This window comes from Ascaphus truei, chromosome 20 (assembly GCF_040206685.1).
Source record: "Ascaphus truei isolate aAscTru1 chromosome 20, aAscTru1.hap1, whole genome shotgun sequence".
Taxonomy (NCBI): domain Eukaryota; kingdom Metazoa; phylum Chordata; class Amphibia; order Anura; family Ascaphidae; genus Ascaphus; species Ascaphus truei.
Window position 1 is genome coordinate 9,612,042 of NC_134502.1, and position 25,138 is coordinate 9,637,179.

The following is a 25,138-nucleotide window of genomic DNA, read 5'->3' on the forward strand; positions in this document are numbered from 1 at the left end:
CAGAACTGTCTGTATAGAGATGAATACACATTTTAAAACATAACTTCTTTAACTCTAACCTGGGCTCGGGGATACAACTATTAAACTAAGCATGGTAGGGGGAAAATACAATATTTTAAAGGGGAGTTATTACGGGGACAACCTGCATCCACGTACCCGCAGATCAGACGTGGCCTGCAGGTAAAATGGGGGGGACAACCGGTATCTTTGCCCCCCGACCTTGTACACGTTTTTGAACAAATATACCCCTTTAAACTCCCAATCCCGAAATCCCAATTTTATTGAACAGTAAATATTATGATACACACACCGTGTCCCCGGCTTATGGTGCTACTAAGCTACCGTGGACACGCGGTTTTCACACAAACCTCAAAAGGAAAATATAAAGGGAAAAAAAATCTGCGCTACCAAATTGTATATAATATAAAGTGAAAAGTGAAATATCAATAATACTTTCAACCGTGTAAAAAAAACAAATATAACACAGGTGATTACCCAGTGAAATAGTGATATATTAATACAGTAAATGACAATATAATATAAGTGTAATACTGTGATTAAATATATAAGAAAAAACATTTACAAAAGTAAGAGTCTGCTGCTGTGTCACTTCAGATGGCTCAACATCCAAGACGGCTAATGAAAGAAAAAAGGAACAAAGTGCACAACTCATGAGGTAGTATCATCAGTTGTATTTTGAAAAAATGTGAAGGTGGTAATAAACGTACGTACATCAACACTGCTAAATCAAGCAATACATGAATTTCGGCACATGTTACCAACTGCAGTCAGCGTCAGCGGGATTCCTCCTCCGATAGGTGATGTAATCTAACCCACCCGGTGATAAAGTTCGGCAGGTACAGGGTTCCTCCCAACAGCTTCACCATAATAGATAGCCACGTTCCGGTGTCTGTGGAGTCCACGATGTCCCGGTTACCTCTCCGGCAAAGTCCTCGCTTGTTAATGGGTAAACAGATGATAGGTTTACTCCTCTCCTACACCGCCAACGTGTAGGAAACAAATCCTGGCTATTCAGATCTTTATCAGCGTTCGTACAGCCCATGATTTATTATCTGGCAGTCACTTTCATATGACGTGGGTCTAAGTGACGCTTATCGGGTGTTTGTGCGAGATTTGCAGCTGGGACTTGCTTGCGATACAGTAACAGTACAGGACGTACTGAGTGTACAGCCGGGATTTGTTTCTCACACGTTGGCGGTGTAGGAGAGGAGTAACCTTTGTTCCTTTTTCTTTCATGCACCTCACAGGAGTTAGTTTTGGTTAAAATTGCTAACAAGGAAAACAGAGCAACTTAAGCTCCTGTTTGTTGCAGCCACACATAACTGACATCTATACTAGAATGAAGGGAAACCTCCCCTTACCTAGTGAGCCGAGGGTCTGGTGATTCTCCATGATGTTCTTGTATAGATCCTTGTGTCTTTCTATATACTCCCACTCCTCCACAGAGAAAAATACAGCAACGTCATCACACTTAATAGGTACCTGAAACACAGAGAATCCAAGAAATAAGAATTGGTCCTGTAAGAACGTTCTTTATGGAAAGCCAGTGAGAGGGAAATATATACAGATACATAAAACCAAGTTTGCGCAAGAAAAGGCTGAATGGTAAAATACTGTCCAGCATCCTTCACCTCTCCAGTCAGCAAGTGAATAATCTTGTTGGTGTGTTCCAGGATCTTTTGTGTCATCAACTTCTTGTCTTTGTTTCGCTCATGTGTCACGGAGTTAGGTGCATGCTCTGTGATGGGGCTCTGGGTCCTGCTGAATTCTTCAGGCACACAGGGAGCAGTGCTGTTTGTGACAAGCTTCACAACTATATAATCCTACATATTGAGAGAGAGTAATAAATATCACTATGCAGAGTAAGAGGCAACAGCTGATTTGTCTCATGTTCTTGCAGATCTGTTGCTTTTGCAGTGAGGGGGACTAATCTTTTAAACAGCTTTGTACTCAAGTTCTCTTCAGTGATCTCTACACCAATTCTGCCTGTTTTATCACTGACTTGACAGTAATACACTCACTGACATGACTGTGCATATGTATATGACACAAAGATCATGGATTGTACAATCATAACATGAAAAAAAGATGATGTAATCTGTGATAAAATGGGCAGCAGGGATCCCAAAATAAAGATCAACAACTGCCCATTCTTGCTATGTGGGAAGCCAAGGGTTAGGATTTGGCACAGGGTTAATACTTGTATAATGTGTATATATGTAAAGGTGTTTAAGACAGTAATGTACTGCGTAGCTCTGTTTGGGAAGTTGTGGACACTCAGGGAGCAACATGGACCTTCTCAGTTAAAGTGGCTATACTTGCTGGGTAATTCCATCAAGAATTTGCATTGTATGCCAGGGAAGGGAAACAGGGATTGCAAAACTGGAGCACTGTTCTACATCAAAAGCTCTGCGGGCAACCTGGACACTGCAAACAGCCGTGTTTAGCCCACCACTGATTGACAACACCTGATGTTCCCATATTGTGAATGGGAACTCCAACCAATATAACTAGGCCAGCCTTGACGCACTTAAGAAAGCTGGTGGTGGGCTGTTTGAGTGCCCTTGTGTGGAGACTTTGTTGGTGAATCTCTGTGACATGGATTGGGGGCTCTCTCTCTCTCTCTCTCTCTCTCGGGTGTTACATGGAGTGTTAAGTCTCAGTGGGCTCCAGGAAGGACGAAGTGACTTGAAGTGAGCAGCTCTTTCATGTAGTACTTGCCTGTGTATATTATCCAGTATAGAGTTGTTGGGGTATTTTGTTGCTGTACGTTTCCTATTAAATCCTAAAACTTATTCACTATATCTGGCTAGTTTCGGGGTAACTCCTATAGGATATAGAAGAATTGAGCTTACCCTACATTCTCTGGTGCAAAGGATAGCAAAAAGCCTGGCACAGTAGGGTTCCCCTGTTACATGACAATCATTACATGACATTTTGTTGATATTATAAAACAATGTAGCTCTGGCACAATCCACCCATTTGATGATATATGTATAATATGTGCTGTAGATTCAGAATCTCCATCTGCACATACAGGTCTCTTCCTGCACCACATACACACAATCACTGGGTGCATTCCCTCAGTAAAAGTACATTTCCTCTGACCCTTTCTGACTGTGCTCTCCTCCCGCCTATTCACTTCCTTATGTGGTCCTGAGCTCTCCATATACTTAAACATCTTGTGTAACACTGCAATCCTTACATGACTTGTGGTATTCTGTGCATATTACAAAATAATGTTACACTGGCATGATACATCAATTTGAGATTCTATGTATAATATGTATAGTACAGATATAACAAAGCTTAGTGTCTTTGGTGAGACTGAAAGCTTAATGCTGTGGGGGGTCCCATTCACCCCTGCAGACACTGTCCCCAGTGCCGGGGACATTTGCTTGTTTGGAGCCGAGGACAGCAAGTCATTCTACATCTGTAGGTCCAGGATCTCCCTCTGCACAAACATATCTCTTCCTGGTCCATGTACTGTACACGCAATCACTGGGTGATTCCCCTCTGGCAAAGTACATCCTCCTCTGACCCTTTGTGAATGTGCTCTCCTGCTGCCCATTCATGTTCTAATGTAGAAACAGAAAAAAGACAGGGCGCACAACGCACATAGTGAAATAACGTTTAAAAAGTAATTTTACTCAAACAATAATAAGTTCTGCGTACATCAAAATTAAAAGTATCAAGCAATGGATAAGTGGGGTTACCACACAGGGAGACGGCAGGGCTGGTCAGACTTCATCCACCACCGGGAGGAAAACCGGAGACCAACGATCAGCTGACCAGGTACGTGGTGAAGAGATGGAGGAGGGGTAGTGGGGGAAACCCTCTGGGTCCACGGATAGCACTCACTCCGTTCCGAGATATCAGGTGTTGAGTCCACAGTGTGAATACACACACACGTCCCAAAGGCCAGTGTAATCCTGTCTGCTAGGGCTTCCACTGCTACACGCCGACAGCACGCTGTTGCGCCTCGTGAGACGCCCGCTGATGACGTCACTGCTGGCTCCTTCAATTCAGAGCCCGAGGCAATGCTTGCAGGACACTCGTTCACAGCGCAAACAGCCGCACGGCTTCCAGGGAGGCACAGAATAAATAAAAACAGGGATAGCTGGCACACGGGACAGGAAAACGTTGTATGAAAGAATATTGACTATAAAATATAGTATAAAATGAGCTAAACACACTCCAACGCGTTTCGTAACACACAGTTACTTCTTCAGGGAATAAATGCAAAAGGGGGGAGTGTACATTTTTATACATCAAACACCCAATCAAAAATAAGGTGTCATATTGCTACACCAATCTAATAGAGGTGCAGCTAAGAGCTCATTAAAGGTACATGCATAAACAGTGTTCTTATAAAAGAAACAGAACCTTTATGCAATAAAAAACAATGTTAAAACCGTGATTAAGTTAATACATTCGGCGATTGATTTGTTTCTTACCTATTATGCAGTTCAAACCTGTAAGTTTCTAATTGTATCTTTTCTATTTCAGATAATAAATATATTCATATTCAATATATCTATTTCAGTATAATTTATACTATATTTTATAGTCAATATTCTTTCATACAACGTTTTCCTGTCCCGTGTGCCAGCTATCCCTGTTTTTATTTATTCTGTGCCTCCCTGGAAGCCGTGCGGCTGTTTGCGCTGTGAACGAGTGTCCTGCAAGCATTGCCTCGGGCTCTGAATTGAAGGAGCCAGCAGTGACGTCATCAGCGGGCGTCTCACGAGGCGCAACAGCGTGCTGTCGGCGTGTAGCAGTGGAAGCCCTCGCAGACAGGATTACACTGGCCTTTGGGACTTGTGTGTGTATTCACACTGTGGACTCAACACCTGATATCTCGGAACGGAGTGAGTGCTATCCGTGGACCCAGAGGGTTTCCCCCACTACCCCTCCTCCATCTCTTCACCACGTACCTGGTCAGCTGATCGTTGGTCTCCGGTTTTCCTCCCGGTGGTGGATGAAGTCTGACCAGCCCTGCCGTCTCCCTGTGTGGTAACCCCACTTATCCATTGCTTGATACTTTTAACTTTGATGTACGCAGAACTTATTATTGTTTGAGTAAAATTACTTTTTAAACGTTATTTCACTATGTGCGTTGTGCGCCCTGTCCTTTTTCTGTTTCTCTAGCTTTAGGGGTGCTGAGCCACCCCTCAAGAAAAGGCTGCAGACGCACTATTTGTGCACCTATAAGGTTATCAATATTGTTCACTATACACTGTAATCACTTTGTATATTACTATTTCCTATTCTGTTCACAATTAGTGAATTCTTTCACCATATCACGGTATTAGCTGCGCACCATCACCTTTCTTTTTATATGTTCTAATGTAGCCCTGGGCTCTTGCTTTGTCAAATGACTGATATAGCCAACATTATTGCACAGTTAACTCATCAATCTTGTAAAAGAAACACGTAATATAATGCCAGTGGGGCTTTATTTCGCACTCTCCAACATTTTGTTTCAATGGTGCCACATTAAATGACGCATGAACTTTGAAGAGCGTAACGTTAATGGGGACAATAACTTTGGCTACATCTGTCGCTAGACATTGCTTCTCAAGTGTCTCTTAAGTGCCTCTCAAACTAGTGCTCTGCAGTTCCCTTTTGTTGTCAAGTAGATAAGTAGTGTCATTATGACATTCAACAGCAGCCCTCACCTCTCCTGTCAGCATTGAGATGATCTCCAGGGTGTGATCCAAGATCCTCTCAGTAATCTGCTTCTTGTCCTTGTTCATCTCATCAATCATCAGATGTTCCATGAATGGGTGCTGGTCCTTGTGGAAGTGTTTCACTACGTGTTGACCTGCGCAGTTAGTAATACTTGTCCTTCACAGCAATATCATCCTAAAATGGGTAGAAAAAGAGAGGTCAATGACAGATAAAACAGGTGTTCCCTCTGTTTGTGTCACCATGCAGTGGGAAGGACAGATGTAATCCACACACAAACCGCTGCTGTGATCAAGGAAAATAAAAGTTGTGTAAGATAGGATGATATAATGGGACTTAACTGAATTCTATTTTGTGCCAAATCTTAATATATAAAATCGAAAGGTTAGTGCTATCTGCGGTGAATCTGATTGGTCCTCAGCCTCTGGCCAATCAGATTGGTGGGTCTGACGTCACCCAACTGCAACTCTCTTCCCCCTCGGCCACACACACACACAACCTCTCTCTCTCCCTCCCCGGCGCTCACCTCTCTCCCCCTCCCCGGCGCTCACCTCTCTCCCCCTCCCCGGCGCTCACCTCTCCCTCCCCGGCGCTCCCCTCCCTCTCCCTCACCTCTCTCTCCCTCCCCGGCGCTCACCTCTCTCTCCCTCCCCAGCGCTCACCTCTCTCTCCCTCCCCAGCACTCACCTCTCTCTCCCTCCCCGGCGCTCACCTCTCTCTCTCTCAGGGCGAGGAAATGCAGGGTGAGGAAATGCAGGGTGAGGAAATGCAGGGGGAGGAATCCATGCCTTTGACACCCCCCCCTACCTTTGACGCACCCCCCCTGCCATTGACGCACCCCCCTGCCTTTGACGCACCCCCCCTGCCTTTCACGCACTCCCCCTGCCTTTCACGCACTCTCCTTGCCTTTCACGCCCCCCCCGCCTTTCACGCCCCCCCCCCTGCCTTTCACGCCCCCCCCCCCTGCCTTTCACGCCCCCCCCCCCTGCCTTTCACGCCCCCCCCTGCCTTTCACGCCCCCCCCCCTCCCCTGCCTTTCACGCCCCCCCCCTCCCCTGCCTTTCACGCCCCCCCCTCCCCTGCCTTTCACGCCCCCCCCCTCCCCTGCCTTTCACGCCCCCCCCCTCCCCTGCCTTTCACGCCCCCCCTCCCCTGCCTTTCACGCCCCCCTCCCCTGCCTTTCACGCCCCCCTCCCTGCCTCCGGGCAACGCCGGGTATATCAGCTAGTAAGGAAATAAAAAACAGTGCCCTTGCAATAGTCCCAAATTAAAAAAAAGGTGCACACCAAGAAATACAATTACGGTAACTCCAAAATTATAAATACACATAATGGAATTCATTCCAAAAAATTATTACAGGGGGCGTGGCCAAGACACTGATCCGAGCGGTCGCAGACTGGATCGGCTCCGCAAGCTAAACAGTGTAATAGACATTTAAGAGGCTGAAAATCCGCAGTAAACACCCCCAAATAAGCCAGAACAGCACCACAGCACTGGAGCGGTAAATAACCTGACTGAGAGCTGATCTGGGGCGATATACGGCCGCATCACAAGCCGGCCGGGAGTGCAGAGACCTGTGCAGCACGGGACAGGCATCTTGAGACGGAGCGCGGCTCTGGAGTCCTTGGAGGGGCGGGTGTTGCTCCCCCCTGGCGGGCACGGATCATTGGGGGTTGGGGTGAGGAGCCCATTTCGAGATCTGTGGTGGCCTGGTGTGGGCCGGTCCAAGGGTGGCTATTCTCAACAGCGAGCTTGATCTCACTCCACATAAAAAGGCCGCCAGCGGCCTATGAGGTAGAGTACGCAGATAGAGGGGAAAGGTACGGCAGCGCAAGAGGAGCATCAGACCCTAAAGGACTTTTACTGCTCCCGACGCTGGAGAGACCGATGCTGAGTTGAGCGGGTTCGGCGAGGCAGACTGGATAAGGGGAGCTGACAGACTATGACACGTGACCTCCCGGCACGGAGTCCCTCTGGTGTGCCCCCCCTGCGCTAGAGTCTGGTCCCCGCATCCCGTGATCTCCCCCGTAGGTTCTCGTTCCTTCCCAGGGGGAGCGGGCCCCACTGTGGAGCTTGGGAGATATAGTGGGGCCCCCCTGGCTGCTCGTGCACACCATCGGTGAGCTGGGGCAGGTCTGGGGGCCTGCTGGGACCATTGTGAGAGGCATATATTAAATCCAAGATGGTGGCCCAGGCCTAAAGATAGAGGGAAGCACAGAGGGGCAACCCAGTCAAACAGTTTAACTATACCTCTGCTGGAGTATTGTTGCAGGGTACATGCAACCACACGTGGGTTTCTTGCAAAGGCTTATTTATTGAGCCTTACAAATATGGCACACAAAAACAAAACAGCTTCTTTTCAGCATATAAAACAGAAAATAAGTCCTGAGCGGGGCTTGGCCCTTTTCCCAACAAGGGCTGTTTAGATTCCAGCGTAACATTACAGCAAACAGTTCATTAAAATAGTATATTGAAGACAGACCCTAGCAGTAGTTCTCCCTCAGCAATTCAGTATCTCTCACTGGATCAGACAGACTGCATGTGTGTGCAGCCTGGGGTTTTTAAAGCTCTTTGATGAGGCAGCTGGGACCAGACTAATTGACAAGAGCTTTCCAGCTGAATATTAACCTGGTCACTGCTGCACTGCAGACCTAAACATAGGTCTGCCAGGCATTGGGTTCGTGACATTCATTCACCCTTTCACAAGTATATAAACAAAAGGAAACTTGATTCCCTCACTGTTATAAAGCCTGCAAATTAACCAACTGCAAACTACTATATATGAACTGCTAAATCCATGGAGCTCATCGCCTATTAGGGGCATGGGGAGAGGGGGTGCGGATGTGATGCAGGGGCGGGCAGGCATGACCTGAGACTGCTTCGCTCCCGGGGACCCATGTTAGTGTCTTATTGCAATGAAAATCTCCTAGAAGCAACCCCCCAAAATACAACGCTACATTAGAGGAATAACCAGCGCCCATAATCATGCCTCCTCCAAAAGTTAGAAAACCAGACATCTTTAAAAATAAACGCGTAACTGCACGAGCACAAGTAGACCAGGACCTCGTATCTGCGCAACCGAAGTCAGACCAAGAAGAAGACCTGGACCCAAGAATCTGCACACACACAAAAAAAACAATTACAAACAGAAAATAAAAATAAAAAAAATACTGAGCCTCACAAATAAACACAGAACAGTGGAAAGGGAGTTGAACGGGTAAATTATATCCGGTCTAAGGTCTGCTAGCAATAAACAAATGAATAAAGAAATAATGCCAATACGAAGAAGTAAATTATTTATGGGTACATTGATTAACACAAGTACAAACCATACCTATAAGGCCTCGGGCATGGTCAGCGCTTAGGCGCTGACCCGTGCTTAGGCGCGCTGCTACTTGACACTGAGCCCCTGCAGCCGCAATGAGAGCGGCTTTAGCAGGGGCTCGCGCACGCTTCCGCACGCCTGCGGAAGCGTGTCTTAAGAAATCTTTCGTTTTTGAGCTCGCCGGAGCGCAGGGCCGGTCACGTGAGCGGTTCGCCCAATGAGGGAGAACTAGCTCCGTGATGTCGCTGGCCCGTCCCCGACACGCCCACGGACGGCGCGCGCTCTAAGGCCAGGGAAAGCACCGCTTTCCCTCAGCCTCAGCGCACCTCCGCATGGCTTCAGTCTCTATGTACTAAGCCTAAGGCTAGGTCCCTGCTGCAGCCGACGGCGACACGCCTCACACCAGCCCCTTACCTTCTCCCTATCAGTCCCTGGTGCCTCTTCACTCCCTGGCTCACTACATACTGTGACGCGTCAGCCAGCGGGGGCTACAACAGGATGGTGTTCCTGTGCGGCGACGTGTCACATGGTGCTCCATGGAGCCAATCAGAAACACTGATGAGTGGAGAGAAAGCCTATGCAAAAGCTAGTAAATTTACGACTGTAGCAAAAGTAGACAGCCTCCAAAGTGTTTCACAGGCATTGCAAGTCCCTCTGGCAGAAAAGCAGTAAAGCACAGTGAAGTCCATACTCAACTCTTAAACTTATTAATTAATAAACTAATGTACCGAGCTGTCCTTTCCCATTATGAGCTGTGCTGTCATGTAATGTAGTCCCCTAACTTATTCCGTGGTATACAGTATTGTCCTGCACCATTTTGCACCTTGTGTGAAACGTTTTCAGCCTTAACCGTTAAACTATGCACCTATGGCGTAGACTTTAGATTTTGGTCTGTGTCTTACATTTGATGGGTTGTGAAGTGCTGAGAAAACCTTATAGGTTATGGCAGGCTTGCACAACACTACCTCCACTCATTGTGCGGCCCGCGGCGGCTTTCCCCGTCCTCCTCCCTCCTGAGCCCGCTTGCCCCCTCCTCTCCCGCGAGCCGCTCTCCCGGCCGTGGACCGCGAGCCGCTTCTCTCCCCCGCCCCCCTCCTGGCCGCGAGCCACTTCTCTCCCCCCGCGAGCCAGCTTGCCCCCTCCTCTCCCACGAGCCGCTCTCCCGGCTGCGGGTCGCGAGCCGCTTCTCCCCCCCCCCCTCCTGGCCGCGAGCCGCTTCTCTCCCCCCCCTGCCTCCTGGCCGCGAGCCGCTTCTCTCCCCCCTCCTGGCCGCGAGCCGCTTCTCTCCCCCCCTCCTGGCCGCGAGCCGCTTCTCCCCCCCCCCCTCCTGGCCGCGAGCCGCTTCTCTCCCCCCCCCCCCCCTCCTGGCCGCGGGCCGCTTCTCTCCCCCCTCCTGGCCGCGAGCCGCTTCTCTCCCCCCCCTCCTGGCCGCGAGCCGCTTCCCCCCCCCCCCCCCTCCTGGCCGCGAGCCGCTTCTCTCCCCCCCCTCCTGGCCGCGAGCCACTTCTCTCCCCCCCTCCCCCCTCACCGCTCACCCCTCCACCTCCTCGAACCTGCTCTCAGAGTCAGGACTGCACGAGTGTGCGAGACCTGCCTGCTCTGCCACCGTGAGGTGCCGTTGGGGGGGGAGGTGAGGTGCAGGGATGTGAGGTGCAGGGATGTGAGGTGCAGGGATGTGAGGTGCAGGGATGTGAGGTGCAGGGGAGTGAGGTGCAGGGGAGTGAGGTGCAGGGGAGTGAGGTGCAGGGGAGTGAGGTGCAGGGGAGTGAGGTGCAGGGGAGTGAGGTGCAGGGGAGTGAGGTGCAGGGATGTGAGGTGCAGGGGAGTGAGGTGCAGGGATGTGAGGTGCAGGGATGTGAGGTGCAGGAGGGTGAGGTGCGGGAGGGTGAGGTGCAGGAGGGTGAGGTGCAGGAAGGTGAGGTGCAGGAGGGTGAGGTGAGGTGCAGGAGGGTGAGGTGAGGTGCAGGGGGGTGAGGTGAGGTGCAGGGGGGTCATTGGAGGTGCAAGGGGGTGAGGTGAGGTGCAGGGGGGTCATTGGAGCTGCAGGGGGGTCAGTGGAGGTGCAGGGGGGTCATTGGAGGTGCAGGGGGGTCATTGGAGGTGCAGGGGGGTCATTGGAGGTGCAGGGGGGTCATTGGAGGTGCAGGGGGGTCATTGGAGGTGCAGGGGGGTCATTGGAGGTGCAGGGGGGTCATTGGAGGTGCAGGGGGGTCATTGGAGGTGCAGGGGGGTCATTGGAGGTGCAGGGGGGCTGATTGGAGGTGCAAGGGGGGGTCATTGGAGGTGCAGGGGGGCTGATTGGAGGTGCAAGGGGGGGTCATTGGAGGTGCAAGGGGGGGTCATTGGAGGTGCAAGGGGGGTCATTGGAGGTGCAAGGGGGGGTCATTGGAGGTGCAAGGGGGGGGGGTCATTGGAGGTGCAAGGGGGGGTCATTGGAGGTGCAGGGGGCTCATTCGAGGTGCAGGGGGGGTGGGATGTGTGTGGTGTGCAGGGGGGTATTGTGTGTTTGATGTGGAGGTGGAGTATTATGTGTGTGGGTGAGGGGGACAGATGGGGGTATGAGAGATAGATGGAGAGTATCGCAAAGGTTGATAGTGAGGGGTTCTGGGGGAGATATGAGGATGATGATGAGGATGAGGATGAGAGGTGTTGGAGGGGAGATGAGGATGAGGATGAGGATGAGGATGAGGATGAGGATGAGGATGAGGATGAGGATGAGGATGAGGATGATGATGATGATGATGATGATGATGATGATGATGATGATGATGATGATGATGATGATGATGATGATGATGATGATGATGATGATGATGATGATGATGATGATGATGATGATGATGATGATGATGATGATGATGATTTTACCCGTGCGGCCCAATTTTTTTTTTCCTTGGAGCAGTTCGGCCCTTCTCGCTTTACGAGTTGTGCAGGCCTGGGTTATGGTATGTGATTATTAACTATCCACTGGCCATTAGCTACCTCCAGCTCCAGGCTGCATGAGACCTATTGAGCCTTGACAAGGCAAAGTGGCACGGGGGAGAGGAACACCCCTCCCCCCGTCATGGCGGCACCACCTCCCCCACCGTCATGACCGCACCCACCCGACCCATCTTGGCCACGCCCCCGCGCAGGAAAAAAGTACCTACAGATCGCGGTGAAGCGCCGTGAAGCACCGTGCGACGCCAAAACAAATGAATTGGATCCGTCGCATGCGCTTATAGTAAGTGCGACTTAGCAACGAAGCTTCAAAAATGTTTTACGGCAGTAGAATTTGATTTTGGGAGAGAAAGTCGCCACATGTGACCTTCTCTACACCAATCACAGAGCAGACAAAGATGCCCAAAGCTACTTCCAATGTAACCAAAATACACAGTGCCATACCTATATATCCTTGAAAAAGAGTCATTTAGTTCAACCCTTTGGCCAAAGCGATTTAAGCCTGCTAGCCAACTTCAAGGCATGACCGTAGCAGGTCCTGGTTTATTAACCAATCACAGAGCGCCTACTGCACTCTGCCCTCCCCCTTCATTCATTATTCACTGGGCTTGTCGCCAGAATCGTTGCTCCTAAGTGCACCTTTCGCCAGTGGCGACGGTGACGTCATCGGTCTCGTCACCGTCACTATAAACGCGGCCTTAGCGTAATGTGATATTTCTTAATGTTGACTATTCCCATCCCCCTTTATTCTCTTTCTGTACCTCATGTATAAATAAAAAGTAAAAAGTAAAAAAAAAAAAAAAAAGATTAAAATTTAGTGAAACGTCACACTCATTTCTCGAACATAGAGGTTTGTCTAGATATTTATACTCTAAACCATTTCAGATATTTATTCATTTTAAAAATTGAGTTCACATGCATTGTATATCTTGGCATGATTATTTAAAGAGCATGGTTTCATTTCCTGTTCAATTTTGATGATGCGACATTTTAGCACAAAACGCGTAGTGTCATTCACTCTGACTTTTGTATTCCTGGACACAATCCACATTTTTTTATATTTTGAAGGTGTTTATTTTTTGGGGTGTTTTTTGTTTGTTTCATTTCTCCTGATTAACTGCTTCAATAGTGACTTTGAACAAGGTTTTTGGTCTCTTGCACAGTTGCTCAACTGAGGTCGAATCTACAAGTAATACACTGACTGGGATGATGTTTTGCAGGGAAAAATGTAGAAGATAAATGAGAAGTCTTTAAAACATTGTTAGAAAAGCACACTTATCAGTGTATACCCTTGGGTAATAAGTATAAAAGAAATAAGTCAAAACCAATGTGGCTAAATAAACAGGTAGGGGAGGAAATGGACAAGAAGAGGAAGGCGTTTAGATTCTTTAAGTCAGAAGGGACAGAGACATCGTATCAGAATTATAATAATGTAACATAAATTGCAAAGGGCAATTAAATTAGCAAAAATGGATAATGAAAAAAGGATTGCAATAGAAAGTAAGGTCAACCCTAAAAAGTTCTTTAAGTACCTTAATAAAAAAATGGGAAAAGAAAATATAGGACCCTTTCAGTGTGAGATGGGTAGGCAGATTATCGGAGATAAGGAAAAAGCAGAGGTATTAAACACGTTCTTTGCCTCTGTGTTTACTAGGGAAAAATCAAGTTCAATAGTAGTGCCGCAGGAGGAAGCCACAACCTCCATATTAATGAACAATTGGTTAACTGAGGAAGAAGTTCATAAGCGACTTGAAAAAATTAAAGTTAATAAGGCACCTGGCCCCAATAGCATACATCCAAGAGTTCTCAAGGAGTTAAGCTCAGTAATAGCAAAACCATTATATTTAATATTCAAGGACTCCGCTCAGTATCACAAGATTGGTGTAAAGCAGATGTGGTGCCTATATTTTAAAAGGGAGCTAGATCACACCCGGGGAATTACAGACCTGTAAGCCTGACTTCAATAGTAGGGAAACTACTTGAAAGTTTAATACGGGATAATATTCAGGAATACTAAATGGAAAACAAAATTATTAGTAATTGTCGGCACGGATTTATGAAGGATAGATCTTGCCAAACTAACCTTATTTGTATCTTTGAGGAGGTAAGTAGGAATTTAGACCAGGGTAATGCAGTTGATGTGCTCTACTTAGTTAGTTAGTGATGTGCTCTACTTTGTTCTACTTAGATTTTGCAAAGGATTTTGATACGGTTTCACACAAGAGGTTGGTGTACAAAATACAGGCAGTCCTCGGTTATCCGACACAATGCGTTACTCAAAATGGCGTTGGATAGCGAAACGTTGTAAAGCGAAACACATTTTCTCATAGGAACACTGTTTAAATGAAAGGTTCCGTTCCTGAAGGCATTTTTAACACTAAAATACACCAAATATTTTACAGGCAATAAGATATGCAGCACACTCATAAATTATATATATATATATATATATATATATATATATATATATATATATATATATATAGCAACTGTAAATATTCCTGTATATTCATCTGCATGTCTTAGACAGGTCTGCAACCCTGTCTTTCACCATTATCACCCAGCAAACAGCACTTCCACTGCAGCAAGGGATTCTGGGAAATGACATGCAAATAAGCACACAGTGCCACTTTTTATCTCATGCTCACATTACATGAGCAACCCTTAGCCAATGCATGCGGCTTTAAACACAGCTTTTAAGCAAGGACTTGGGAGATGCAAAGTCAGTTAACCCACTCACAGACATGTTTCAACCTTGATGGGTATCATCAGTGTGAGGTTGGCTTGCTGACATTTGCTCAACTGAGATAAGAGTAGGTAATCACCACGACTATTAAGGTTATGGTGGGTAAAAAAAGTGACTAAAACCCTCCACAGTAAAGCATAAAGCAACTGTAAATATTCCTGTATATTCATCTGCATGTCTTAGACAGGTCTGCAACCCTGTCTTTCACCATTATCACCCAGCAAACAGCACTTCCACTGCAGCAAGGGATTCTGGGAAATGACATGCAAATGAGCACACAGTGCCACTTTTTATCTCATGCTCACATTACATGAGCAACCCTTAGTCATTGCCTGCTGCTTTAAACACAGCTTTTAAGCAAGGACTTGGGAGATGCAAGCGAAGCGTTGTAAAACGAGGACTGCCTGTAAAGAAAATTGGACTCGGTACTAATATATGCACCTGGATTGAAAACTAGTTAAATGACAGACAACATAGGGTTGTCATAAATTGGAATTTTTCAGTTTGGGCTAAAGTCATGAGTGGAGTACCTCAGGGATCGGTACTGGGACCCCTGCTTTTTTAACTTGTTTATTAATGACCTTGAGGTTGGCATCGAGAGCAAAGTCCCTATCTTTGCTGATACCAAATTGTGTAAGGTAGTAGAATCAGAGAAGGATGTAATTTCTCTTCAGAAGGACTTGGAGAGACTGGAAACGTGGGCAGGTAAATGGCAGATTGTGTTTAATACAGATACATGTAAGGTTATGCATTTGGGATGCAAGAATAAAAAGGCGAATTACAAATTAAATGGGGATAAATTGGGGGAATCCTTGATGGAGAAGGATTTAGGAGTGCTTGTAGACAGCAGGCTTAGCAATAGTGCCCAATGTCATGCAGTAGCTGCAAAGGCAAACAAGATCTTATCTTGCATCAAACGGGCAATGGATGGAAGGGAAGTAAACATAATTATGCCCCTTTACAAAGCATTAGTAAGACCACACCTTGAATATGGGGTACAATTTTGGGCACCAATCCTAAGAAAATACATTATGGAACTAGAGAGAGTGCAGAGAAGAGCCACCAAATTAATAAAGGGGATGGACATTCTAACTTATGAGGAGAGGCTAGCTAAATTAGATTTATTTACATTAGAAAAGAGGCGTCTAAGAGGGGATATGATAACTATATACAAATATATTCGGGGACAATACAAGGAGCTTTCAAAAGAACTATTCATCCTACGGGCAGTACAAAGGACTCGGGGGCATCCCTTTAGATTGGAGGAAAGGAGATTTCACCAGCAACAAAGGAAAGGGTTCTTTACAGTAAGGAATGTGGAATTCATTACCCATGGAGACTGTGATGGCAGATACAATAGATTTGTTCAAAAAAAGGGTTGACATCTTTTTAGATGGGAAAGGTATACAGGGATGTACCAAATAAGTATACATGGGAAGGATGTTGATCCAGGGATTAATCCGATTGCCAATTCTTGGAGTCAGGAAGGAATTTATTTTTCCCCTTATGAGATATCATTGGATGATATGACTCTGGGGTTTTTTGTTTGCCTTCTTCTGGATCAATAAGTAAGTATAGATATAGGATAAAGTATCTGTTGTCTAAATTTAGCATAGGTTGAACTTGGACGTACTGTACGTCTTTTTTCAACCTTATCTACTATGTAACCAAGTCAGAGTGGTGACAATTCAGCATCACATGACAGTGACTATGAAGCCACCCAGCTATGAAGACCCAATACACCACATCTCCTCCCCTTCTCATAAACACTTCACATAAAACATAAACAAAAATAACCAACAATATTAACAGTATTTATCTATATAAACCAAGTATCTAAAGTTCCAAGTTAATCTTCTCCCGAGTAGGTCTCTGAAAATTCTTCTCCTCGTGGTCTCACACTAAATCGGACCTTGTCTAACGATGTGATTTGCTGAAACAACTGATCTGCTCTTCCTTTTGCAATCGCTCAGGAGGTCGCCACATCTGGGCTTCCTGGTCACGGTCATGTGATGCTTTGATGTCACCACTCTGACTTCTGACCCAGGAAGCAGAGTGAGAGCCATGCAGAGTAAAATCAGGGTTTAGATGGACACGCAGCAGTCTGAGGTAACAAGGAAATACCCATGCCGAGACCGCATGTCCGCAGCAATAAAGAAAGATGATTAAACACCCAACAAGGTTGTGTGGTATTGTGAAGCATAAAACACAGACATAAGGCTAAGGCCCTGCTCCCTCCGTCAGCGCTCCCGCACTGCAGACAGGAGAGGTGCTGACAGACACAGACCGCGATATGCGGTCTGTAAGGAGCGGGAGCCGGAGCGGGAGGTGGGCGGGAGTGGGAGGTTTGAGCGGGAGGGAGGGCGTAGCTTGAGCGGAAGGACCCGCTACTCTCCCCCCCCTCCCTCCACGGGCTCGGGCTGGCACTCATACACACACGCAGACACACACACACAGACACACACACAGACAGAGGCAGCCACTCACGCATTCAGACACACACATACACACACACGCAGGCACTCTCACACACACACACGCACGCAGGCAGCACTCATATACATACACAAACACAGAGGCAGGCACACACATACACAAACACAGATAGGCACTCAGACACACACATACACAGACACACAGACAGGCACTCACGCTGCTTTCCCCCCACACTCCTCCCCGCTCCCCGAAGCCTCTCCTCCTCCCGAAGCCTCCCCTCCTCATTGCCTCACAGCTACACAACGTGACGCGTCGACGCTTGGGATTACAATTCTCTTGTATCCCATAGCGGCTGACGCGTCACAGCGTGTAGTGAGCTGTGCAGCCAGGGGAGACCGGGACCGGTTCGGGAGGATTCCCCTGCTGGTGGGGAACTCGCGTGTGGCCGCCCGCGCCGGGTCCCAGGCCTAACAGTGGCGACGAGGATAACACTAAACCTACAACAAGGTCACTAGGCCTAAGGCAGTATTCTCCCATACATAAAGGAGGGAATTGTACAATCCTGGAGCCAAAGATAACCTATTTGGACGGGACTGGATACGGACCCTTGGAATGCCAGACATTTAAGTCAACTCCTTTCACGGTCTAGAACAAAACAAAGACCAGCACGAGCCATGGATGAAATACCTACGACATAAGTATAGCACCGTTTTTGATAGCAACTTGGGCAAAGTTAAGGGTGATTTTGTTCAATTGAATTTAAGAGAAGGGGCGACCCCAACATGTTTCAAGGCATGGTCAGTTCCATTTGCCCTGAAGGCTGGAGTGGAAACAGAGCTAAAGCATTTGGAGGAGTTAGGGATCATCTCCAAGGTAAAACATAGCGCATGGGCATCGCCAATTGTGCCAGTAAAGAAAAAGAATGTCGAGCTGCGCATACGTGGAGACTTCCGAATGGCACTGAACAGCCAATTGATCGTGGACCAATATACCCTTCCAAGAAATGAAGACATTTTTGCTTCCCTAGCGGGGGGAAAAGATTTTCGAAAATATATCTCAAGTAGGCATACCTGCAAATGGATGTTCACCCTGATTCCAGGAAATAGCTCACGATCAACACACACAAAAGGACTATTTCAGTTTAACGGAATGGTTTTTCAGATTGCCTCAGCACCCGCAATTTGGCAGCATAAAATGGAGGAAATATTAGCTGGCATACCTTATACTAAGTGCATGCTCGATGATATGTTGATCACCGGGTACACTGACGAGAAGCATCGCCATAATGTAGAGCTGGTCCTACAACGCGTAATGGACTATGGGCTAAAGGCAAACCTGCAAAAATGTGTGTGTCCAAATTAGAGTTTTGCGCACATGTGGTGGATGAAGAAGGGCTCCACACAATGAAAGAAAAAATGGACGCATTAGTGAAGGCCCAAGGATGTCTCACAACTTTGTTCCTTCTTGGGACTACTGAACAAGTATAATAGATTCTTGCCTAATCTAGTGAACATTTTGTACCTCCTGCACAGATTTTTTTGGAAACAGCAACAAAATGGAACTGGAGACCGACATGTAAGGAGACTAAGAAACCTCAGAACGTACGATTCTGATGTCATGGGTATTGGTCCATTATGATCTCTGCACACCATTACTGTAAGCATGTGACGCTTCACCATATGGTCTCGGGCCAGTACTTACTCATCTGATGGACAACGGTTTCTCTGTGTCAATCACTTTTGCATCACGTTTCCTATCCGTGGCCGAACGCATCTCAGATTGATAAAGAGGCCCTAACTATAGTGTGGGCTAAAAAAAAAATCCACTTGTATGTATATGGTCACGACTTGACGCTTGTCACGGACCACAAGTAATTCCTCTCATCTTTAACCTCAAAAAGGGTATATACAAGACAGCCGCTCGCCTACAAAAGGTATTCCCTTTTTCTGGGAGCATACACATACAGTATAAAGTACTGCTCACAAAATGAGCATGCTAATGCGGATGCTATGTTCTGACTACCACTTCAAGAAAAAAAACAAACAACTCAGCGACAACCTTGCCACTATGTGACTACGAATACATTGACCTCGCAGTTACTCGCTAAGGAAACACAGAGGGATGACACACTCTGCACCGTTATGCAATTAGTAGAGGGTGGATGGCCTCAAACCGTATTGTCCAACTAGAGGCCATATAAACTTCGCCATCTGGAAATGACCACCATGGATCATTGCCTCATCTGGGGAGAGATAGTGGTGGTTCCACACAGCATGCAGTCGCAAGCATTGCAGCTACTACCTAATGGCCATCCCGGCAAGGACACTTATGGAGCAGCAAGCCCGGGACATATATGGTGGCCAGGTATTGATCACCTGATCGAAAGCTGTCACCGGGTGCCTGGGTGGGGTTCTTTTGAATATGGGGGTGGGGGGAGGGGGTGGTGGGTGGATGTTTTGAATATGGGGGTGGTGGGTGTCTTTGGAATATGGGGGTTGTCTTTGGAATATGGGGGAGGGTGGGTGTCTTTGGAATATGGGGCCGGGGGTTGTCTTTGGAATATGGGGGCGGGAGGGTGGGTGGGTGTCTTTGGAATATGGGGGCGGGTGGGTGGGTGTCTTTGGAATATGGGGGAGGGTGGGTGTCTTTGGAATATTGGGGGGTGAGGGTGGGTGGGTGTCTTTTGAATATGGGGATTGTCTTTGGAATATGGGGGAGGTCTTTGGAATATGGGCATTGTCTTTGGAATATGGGGGATTGTCTTTGGAATATGGGGGCATGTCTTTGGAATATGGGGCAGGGAGGGTGGATGGGTGTCTTTGGAATATGGGGGAGGGTGTCTTTGGAATATGGGGGAGGGAGGGTGGGGGAATGTCTTTGGAATATGGGGGAGGGAGGGTGGGTGGGTGTCTTTGGAATATGGGGGAGGGAGGGTGGGTGGGTGTCTTTGGAATATGGGGGAGGGAGGGTGGGTGGGTGTCTTTGGAATATGGGGATGTCTTTGGAATATGTGGGAGGGAGGGTGGGTGGTTGTCTTTGGAATATGGGGTTGTCTTTGGAATATGGGGTTTGTTTTTGGAATATGGGGGAGGTAGGGTGGGTGGGTGTCTTTGGGATATGGGGGTTGTCATTGGAATATGGGGGAGGGAGAGTGGGGGAATGTCTTTGGAATAGGGGACGGGGGGTGGGTGTCTAGAATAGGGGGTGGGAGGTGGGTGTATTTGGAATAGGGGATGGGGGTGTGTCTTGGAAATAGGGGTGGGTGTCTTTGAAATAGGGGGTGGGAGGTGGGTGTCTGAAATAGGTTGTCTTTGGAATAGGTGTCTTTGGAATAGGGGGTGGGAGGGTAGGTGTCCTTGGAATAGGGGATGGAGGGGGGATGTCTGGAATACGGGGTGGGCAGGGGTGTGTGTCTTGAAAACGGGGTGGGCATCTTGAATAAGGGGTGGGCGTCTCTTGAATAAGGGGTGGGCGGGGGCGTCTCTTGAATAAGGGGTGGGCGTCTCTTGAATAAGGGGTGGGCGGGGGGGCGTCTCTTGAATAAGGGGTGGGCGGGGGGGCGTCTCTTGAATAAAAGGTGGGCGGGGGGGCGTCTCTTGAATAAGGGGTGGGCGGGGGGGCGTCTCTTGAATAAGGGGTGGGCGGGGGCGTCTCTTGAATAAGGGGTGGGCGGGGGGGCGTCTCTTGAATAAGGGGTGGGCGGGGGGGCGTCTCTTGAATAGGGTGGGCGTCTCTTGAATAAGGGGTGGGCGGGGGGGGCGTCTCTTGAATAAGGGGTGGGCGGGGGGGGCGTCTCTTGAATAAGGGGTGGGCGGGGGGGGCGTCTCTTGAATAAGGGGTGGGCGGGGGTGCGTCTCTTGAATAAGGGGTGGGTGGGGGGGCGTCTCTTGAATAAGGGGTGGGCGGGGGGGGCGTCTCTTGAATAAGGGGTGGGTGGGGGGGCTTCTCTTGAATAAGGGGTGGGCAGGCGGGGGACGTCTCTTGAATAAGGGGTGGGCGTCTCCTGAATAAGGGGTGGGCGGGGGGGCGTCTCTTGAATAAGGGGTGGGCGGGGGGGGCGTCTCTTGAATAAGGGGTGGGCGGGGGGGGCATCTCCTGAATAAGGGGTGGGCGGGGGGGCGTCTCTTGAATAAGGGGTGGGCAGGGGGGCGTCTCTTGAATAAGGGGTGGGCGGGGGGCATCTCTTGAATAAGGGGTGGGTGTCTCTTGAATAAGGGGAGGGTGGGGGGGACGTCTCTTGAATAAGGGGAGGGTGGGGGGGACGTCTCTTGAATAAGGGGAGGGTGGGACGTCTCTTGAATAAGGGGAGGGTGGGACGTCTCTTGAATAAGGGGAGGGTGGGACGTCTCTTGAATAAGGGGAGGGTGGGGGGGACGTCTCTTGAATAAGGGGAGGGTGGGGGGGACGTCTCTTGAATAAGGGGAGGGTGGGGGGTACGTCTCTTGAATAAGGGGTGGGTGGGGGGGTTGCGTCTCTTGAATAAGGGATGGGCAGGGGGGGGCGTCTCTTGAATAAGGGGTGGGCAGGGGGGGGGCGTCTCTTGAATAAGAGGTGGGCGGGGGGGGTCTCTTGAATAAGGGGTGGGCGGGGGGGTAGTCTCTTGAATAAGGGGTGGGCGGGGGGGTAGTCTCTTGAATAAGGGGTGGGCGGGGGGGTAGTCTCTTGAATAAGGGGTGGGCGGGGGGGTAGTCTCTTGAATAAGGGGTGGGCGGGGGGGTAGTCTCTTGAATAAGGGGTGGGCGGGGGGGTAGTCTCTTGAATAAGGGGTGGGCGGGGGGGTAGTCTCTTGAATAAGGGGTGGGCGGGGGGTAGTCTCTTGAATAAGGGGTGGGCGTCTCCTGAATAAGGGGTGGGCGGGGGGTGCGTCTCTTGAATAAGGGGTGGGCGGGGGGGCGTCTCTTGAATAAAGGGTGGGCGGGGGGGCGTCTCTTGAATAAAGGGTGGGCGGGGGGGCGTCTCTTGAATAAAGGGTGGGTGGGGGGGCGTCTCTTGAATAAAGGGTGGGTGGGGGGGTCTCTTGAATACGGAGTGGGTGGGGGGGTGTCTTTTGAATAAGGGTGGGTGGGGGGGTGTCTTTTGAATAAGGGTGGGTGGGGGGGGTGTCTTTTGAATAAGGGTGGGTGGGGGGGGGTGTCTTTTGAATAAGGGTGGGTGGGGGGGTGTCTTTTGAATAAGGGTGGGTGGGGGGGTGTCTTTTGAATAAGGGTGGGTGGGGGGGTGTCTTTTGAATAAGGGTGGGTGGGGGGGTGTCTTTTGAATAAGGGTGGGTGGGGGGGGTGTCTTTTGAATAAGGGTGGGTGGGGGGGGTGTCTTTTGAATAAGGGTGGGTGGGGGGGGTGTCTTTTGAATAAGGGTGGGTGGGGGGGGTGTCTTTTGAATAAGGGTGGGTGGGGGGGTGTCTTTTGAATAAGGGTGGGTGGGGGGGTGTCTTTTGAATAAGGGTGGGTGGGGGGGTGTCTTTTGAATAAGGGTGGGTGGGGGGGTGTCTTTTGAATAAGGGTGGGTGGGGGGGGTGTCTTTTGAATAAGGGTGGGTGGGGGGGGTGTCTTTTGAATAAGGGTGGGTGGGGGGGTGTCTTTTGAATAAGGGTGGGTGGGGGGTGTCTTTTGAATAAGGGTGGGTGGGGGGGTGTCTTCTGAATAAGGGTGGGTGGGGGGGTGTCTTTTGAATAAGGGTGGGTGGGGGGGTGTCTTTTGAATAAGGGTGGGTGGGGGGGTGTCTTTTGAATAAGGGTGGGTGGGGGGTGTCTTTTGAATAAGGGTGGGTGGGGGGTGTCTTTTGAATAAGGGTGGGTGGGGGGGTGTCTTTTGAATAAGGGTGGGTGGGGGGGTGTCTTTTGAATAAGGGTGGGTGGGGGGTGTGTCTTTTGAATAAGGGGGGGTGTCTTTTGAATAAGGGGAGTGGGGAGGGGTGTCTTGAATAAGGGGGGTGGGGGTGTCTTTTGAATAAGGGTGGGTGGGTCTTTTGAATAGTGGGTGGGGGGGGTCTTTTGAATACGGGGTGGGGGGGGGTCTTTTGAATACGGGGTGGGGGGGGTCTTTTGAATACGGGGTGGGTGGGGGGGGTCTTTTGAATACGGGGTGGGTGGGGGGGGTCTTTTGAATACGGGGTGGGTGGGGGGGGTCTTTTGAATACGGGGTGGGTGGGGGGGGTCTTTTGAATACGGGGTGGGTGGGGGGGGTCTTTTGAATACGGGGTGGGTGGGGGGGGTCTTTTGAATACGGGGTGGGTGGGGGGGGTCTTTTGAATACGGGGTGGGTGGGGGGGGTCTTTTGAATACGGGGTGGGTGGGGGGGGGTCTTTTGAATACGGGGTGGGTGGGGGGGGGTCTTTTGAATACGGGGTGGGTGGGGGGGGGTCTTTTGAATACGGGGTGGGTGGGGGGGGGTCTTTTGAATACGGGGTGGGTGGGGGGGGTCTTTTGAATACGGGGTGGGTGGGGGGGGTCTTTTGAATACGGGGTGGGTGGGGGGGGTCTTTTGAATACGGGGTGGGTGGGGGGGGTCTTTTGAATACGGGGTGGGTGGGGGGGGTCTTTTGAATACGGGGTGGGTGGGGGGGGTGGGGGGGGTCTTTTGAATACGGGGTGGGTGGGGGGGGTGGGGGGGGTCTTTTGAATACGGGGTGGGTGGGGGGGTCTTTTGAATACGGGGTGGGTGGGGGGGTCTTTTGAATACGGGGTGGGTGGGGGGGTCTTTTGAATACGGGGTGGGTGGGGGGGTCTTTTGAATACGGGGTGGGTGGGGGGGTCTTTTGAATACGGGGTGGGTGGGGGGGGTGTCTTTTGAATACGGGGTGGGTGGGGGGGTGTCTTTTGAATACGGGGTGGGTGGGGGGGTGTCTTTTGAATACGGGGTGGGTGGGGGGGTGTCTTTTGAATACGGGGTGGGTGGGGGGGTGTCTTTTGAATACGGGGTGGGTGGGGGGGGGGGTGTCTTTTGAATACGGGGTGGGTGGGGGGGTGTCTTTTGAATACGGGGTGGGTGTCTTTTGAATACGGGGTGGGTGGGGGGTGTCTTTTGAATACGGGTTGGGTGGGGGGGTGTCTTTTGAATACGGGGTGGGTGGGGGGTGTCTTTTGAATACGGGGTGGGTCGGGGGGGTGTCTTTTGAATACGGGGTGGGTGGGGGGGTGTCTTTTGAATACGGGGTGGGTGGGGGGGTGTCTTTTGAATACGGGGTGGGTGGGGGGGGTGTCTTTTGAATACGGGGTGGGTGGGGGGGGTGTCTTTTGAATACGGGGTGGGTGGGGGGGTGTCTTTTGAATACAGGGTGGGTGGGGGGGTGTCTTTTGAATACAGGGTGGGTGGGGGGGTGTCTTTTGAATACAGGGTGGGTGGGGGGGTGTCTTTTGAATACAGGGTGGGTGGGGGGGTGTCTTTTGAATACAGGGTGGGTGGGGGGGTGTCTTTTGAATACAGGGTGGGTGGGGGATTGTCTTTTGAATAGTGTGTGTGTGTGTGTGTGTGTGTGTGTGTGTGTGTGTGTGTGTGTGTGTGTGTGTGTGTGTGTGTGTGTGTGTGTGTGTGTGTGTGTGTGTGTGTGTGTGTGTGTGTGTGTGTGTGTGTGTGTGTGTGTGTGTGTGTATACTGTAATCATATCATAATCACTTCCTACCTTCTTCAAGATGCTGTCCGGTATGCAGTTATTCTGACCCCTCTGCACTGATTGGCTGCTTTGTGTCAAATGATTGACTTGCTTCTTAGCAAGGGCTGCTGGGAATTGTAGTCCAGCTCTTTCCAATACTGTAACTGCTTAATGAATCAGTACTACAACTCCCAGCACTCACCGAGGCCAGCCAATAAGAGCAGAAATGTGTCCACCACACCCACTCCCTCCTATACACTTTGTGCTACATTAGATAATGATTGAGTCTTTTTATACACTTACTGTATAATGAGCATGCTGTGCTGTATATAACCTAAAATAATTCGTCCTCTGTTCAATATATAAACAAATGAAGTAAGCAGTAATAAAAA

At 49.4% G+C, this 25,138-nt stretch overlaps 1 protein-coding gene across 4 annotated transcripts in view; it reads right to left on the bottom strand.

Annotated features, from left to right (window-relative positions):
* The window catches only part of LOC142471283 (gastrula zinc finger protein XlCGF66.1-like), a 76,311-nt gene extending 51,464 nt beyond the window's left edge, over window positions 1–24,847 (bottom strand). For 2 of the 4 annotated variants that reach the window (XM_075578115.1, XM_075578112.1), the window contains exons 1-4: window positions 24,777–24,847; window positions 5,703–5,889; window positions 1,653–1,844; window positions 1,383–1,503 (exon numbers count right to left, since the gene is read on the bottom strand). In XM_075578115.1, the coding sequence (XP_075434230.1) occupies window positions 1,383–1,503; window positions 1,653–1,844; window positions 5,703–5,804 (415 nt within the window). In that variant the 5' untranslated portion in view covers window positions 5,805–5,889; window positions 24,777–24,847. Of the gene's footprint in view, window positions 1–1,382; window positions 1,504–1,652; window positions 1,845–3,382; window positions 3,600–5,702; window positions 5,890–18,378; window positions 18,497–24,776 lie in introns of those variants that run through there. The other 2 variants (XM_075578114.1, XM_075578113.1) reach the window with 2 other exon arrangements.
* Between the last annotated feature and the right edge of the window lie 291 nt (window positions 24,848–25,138).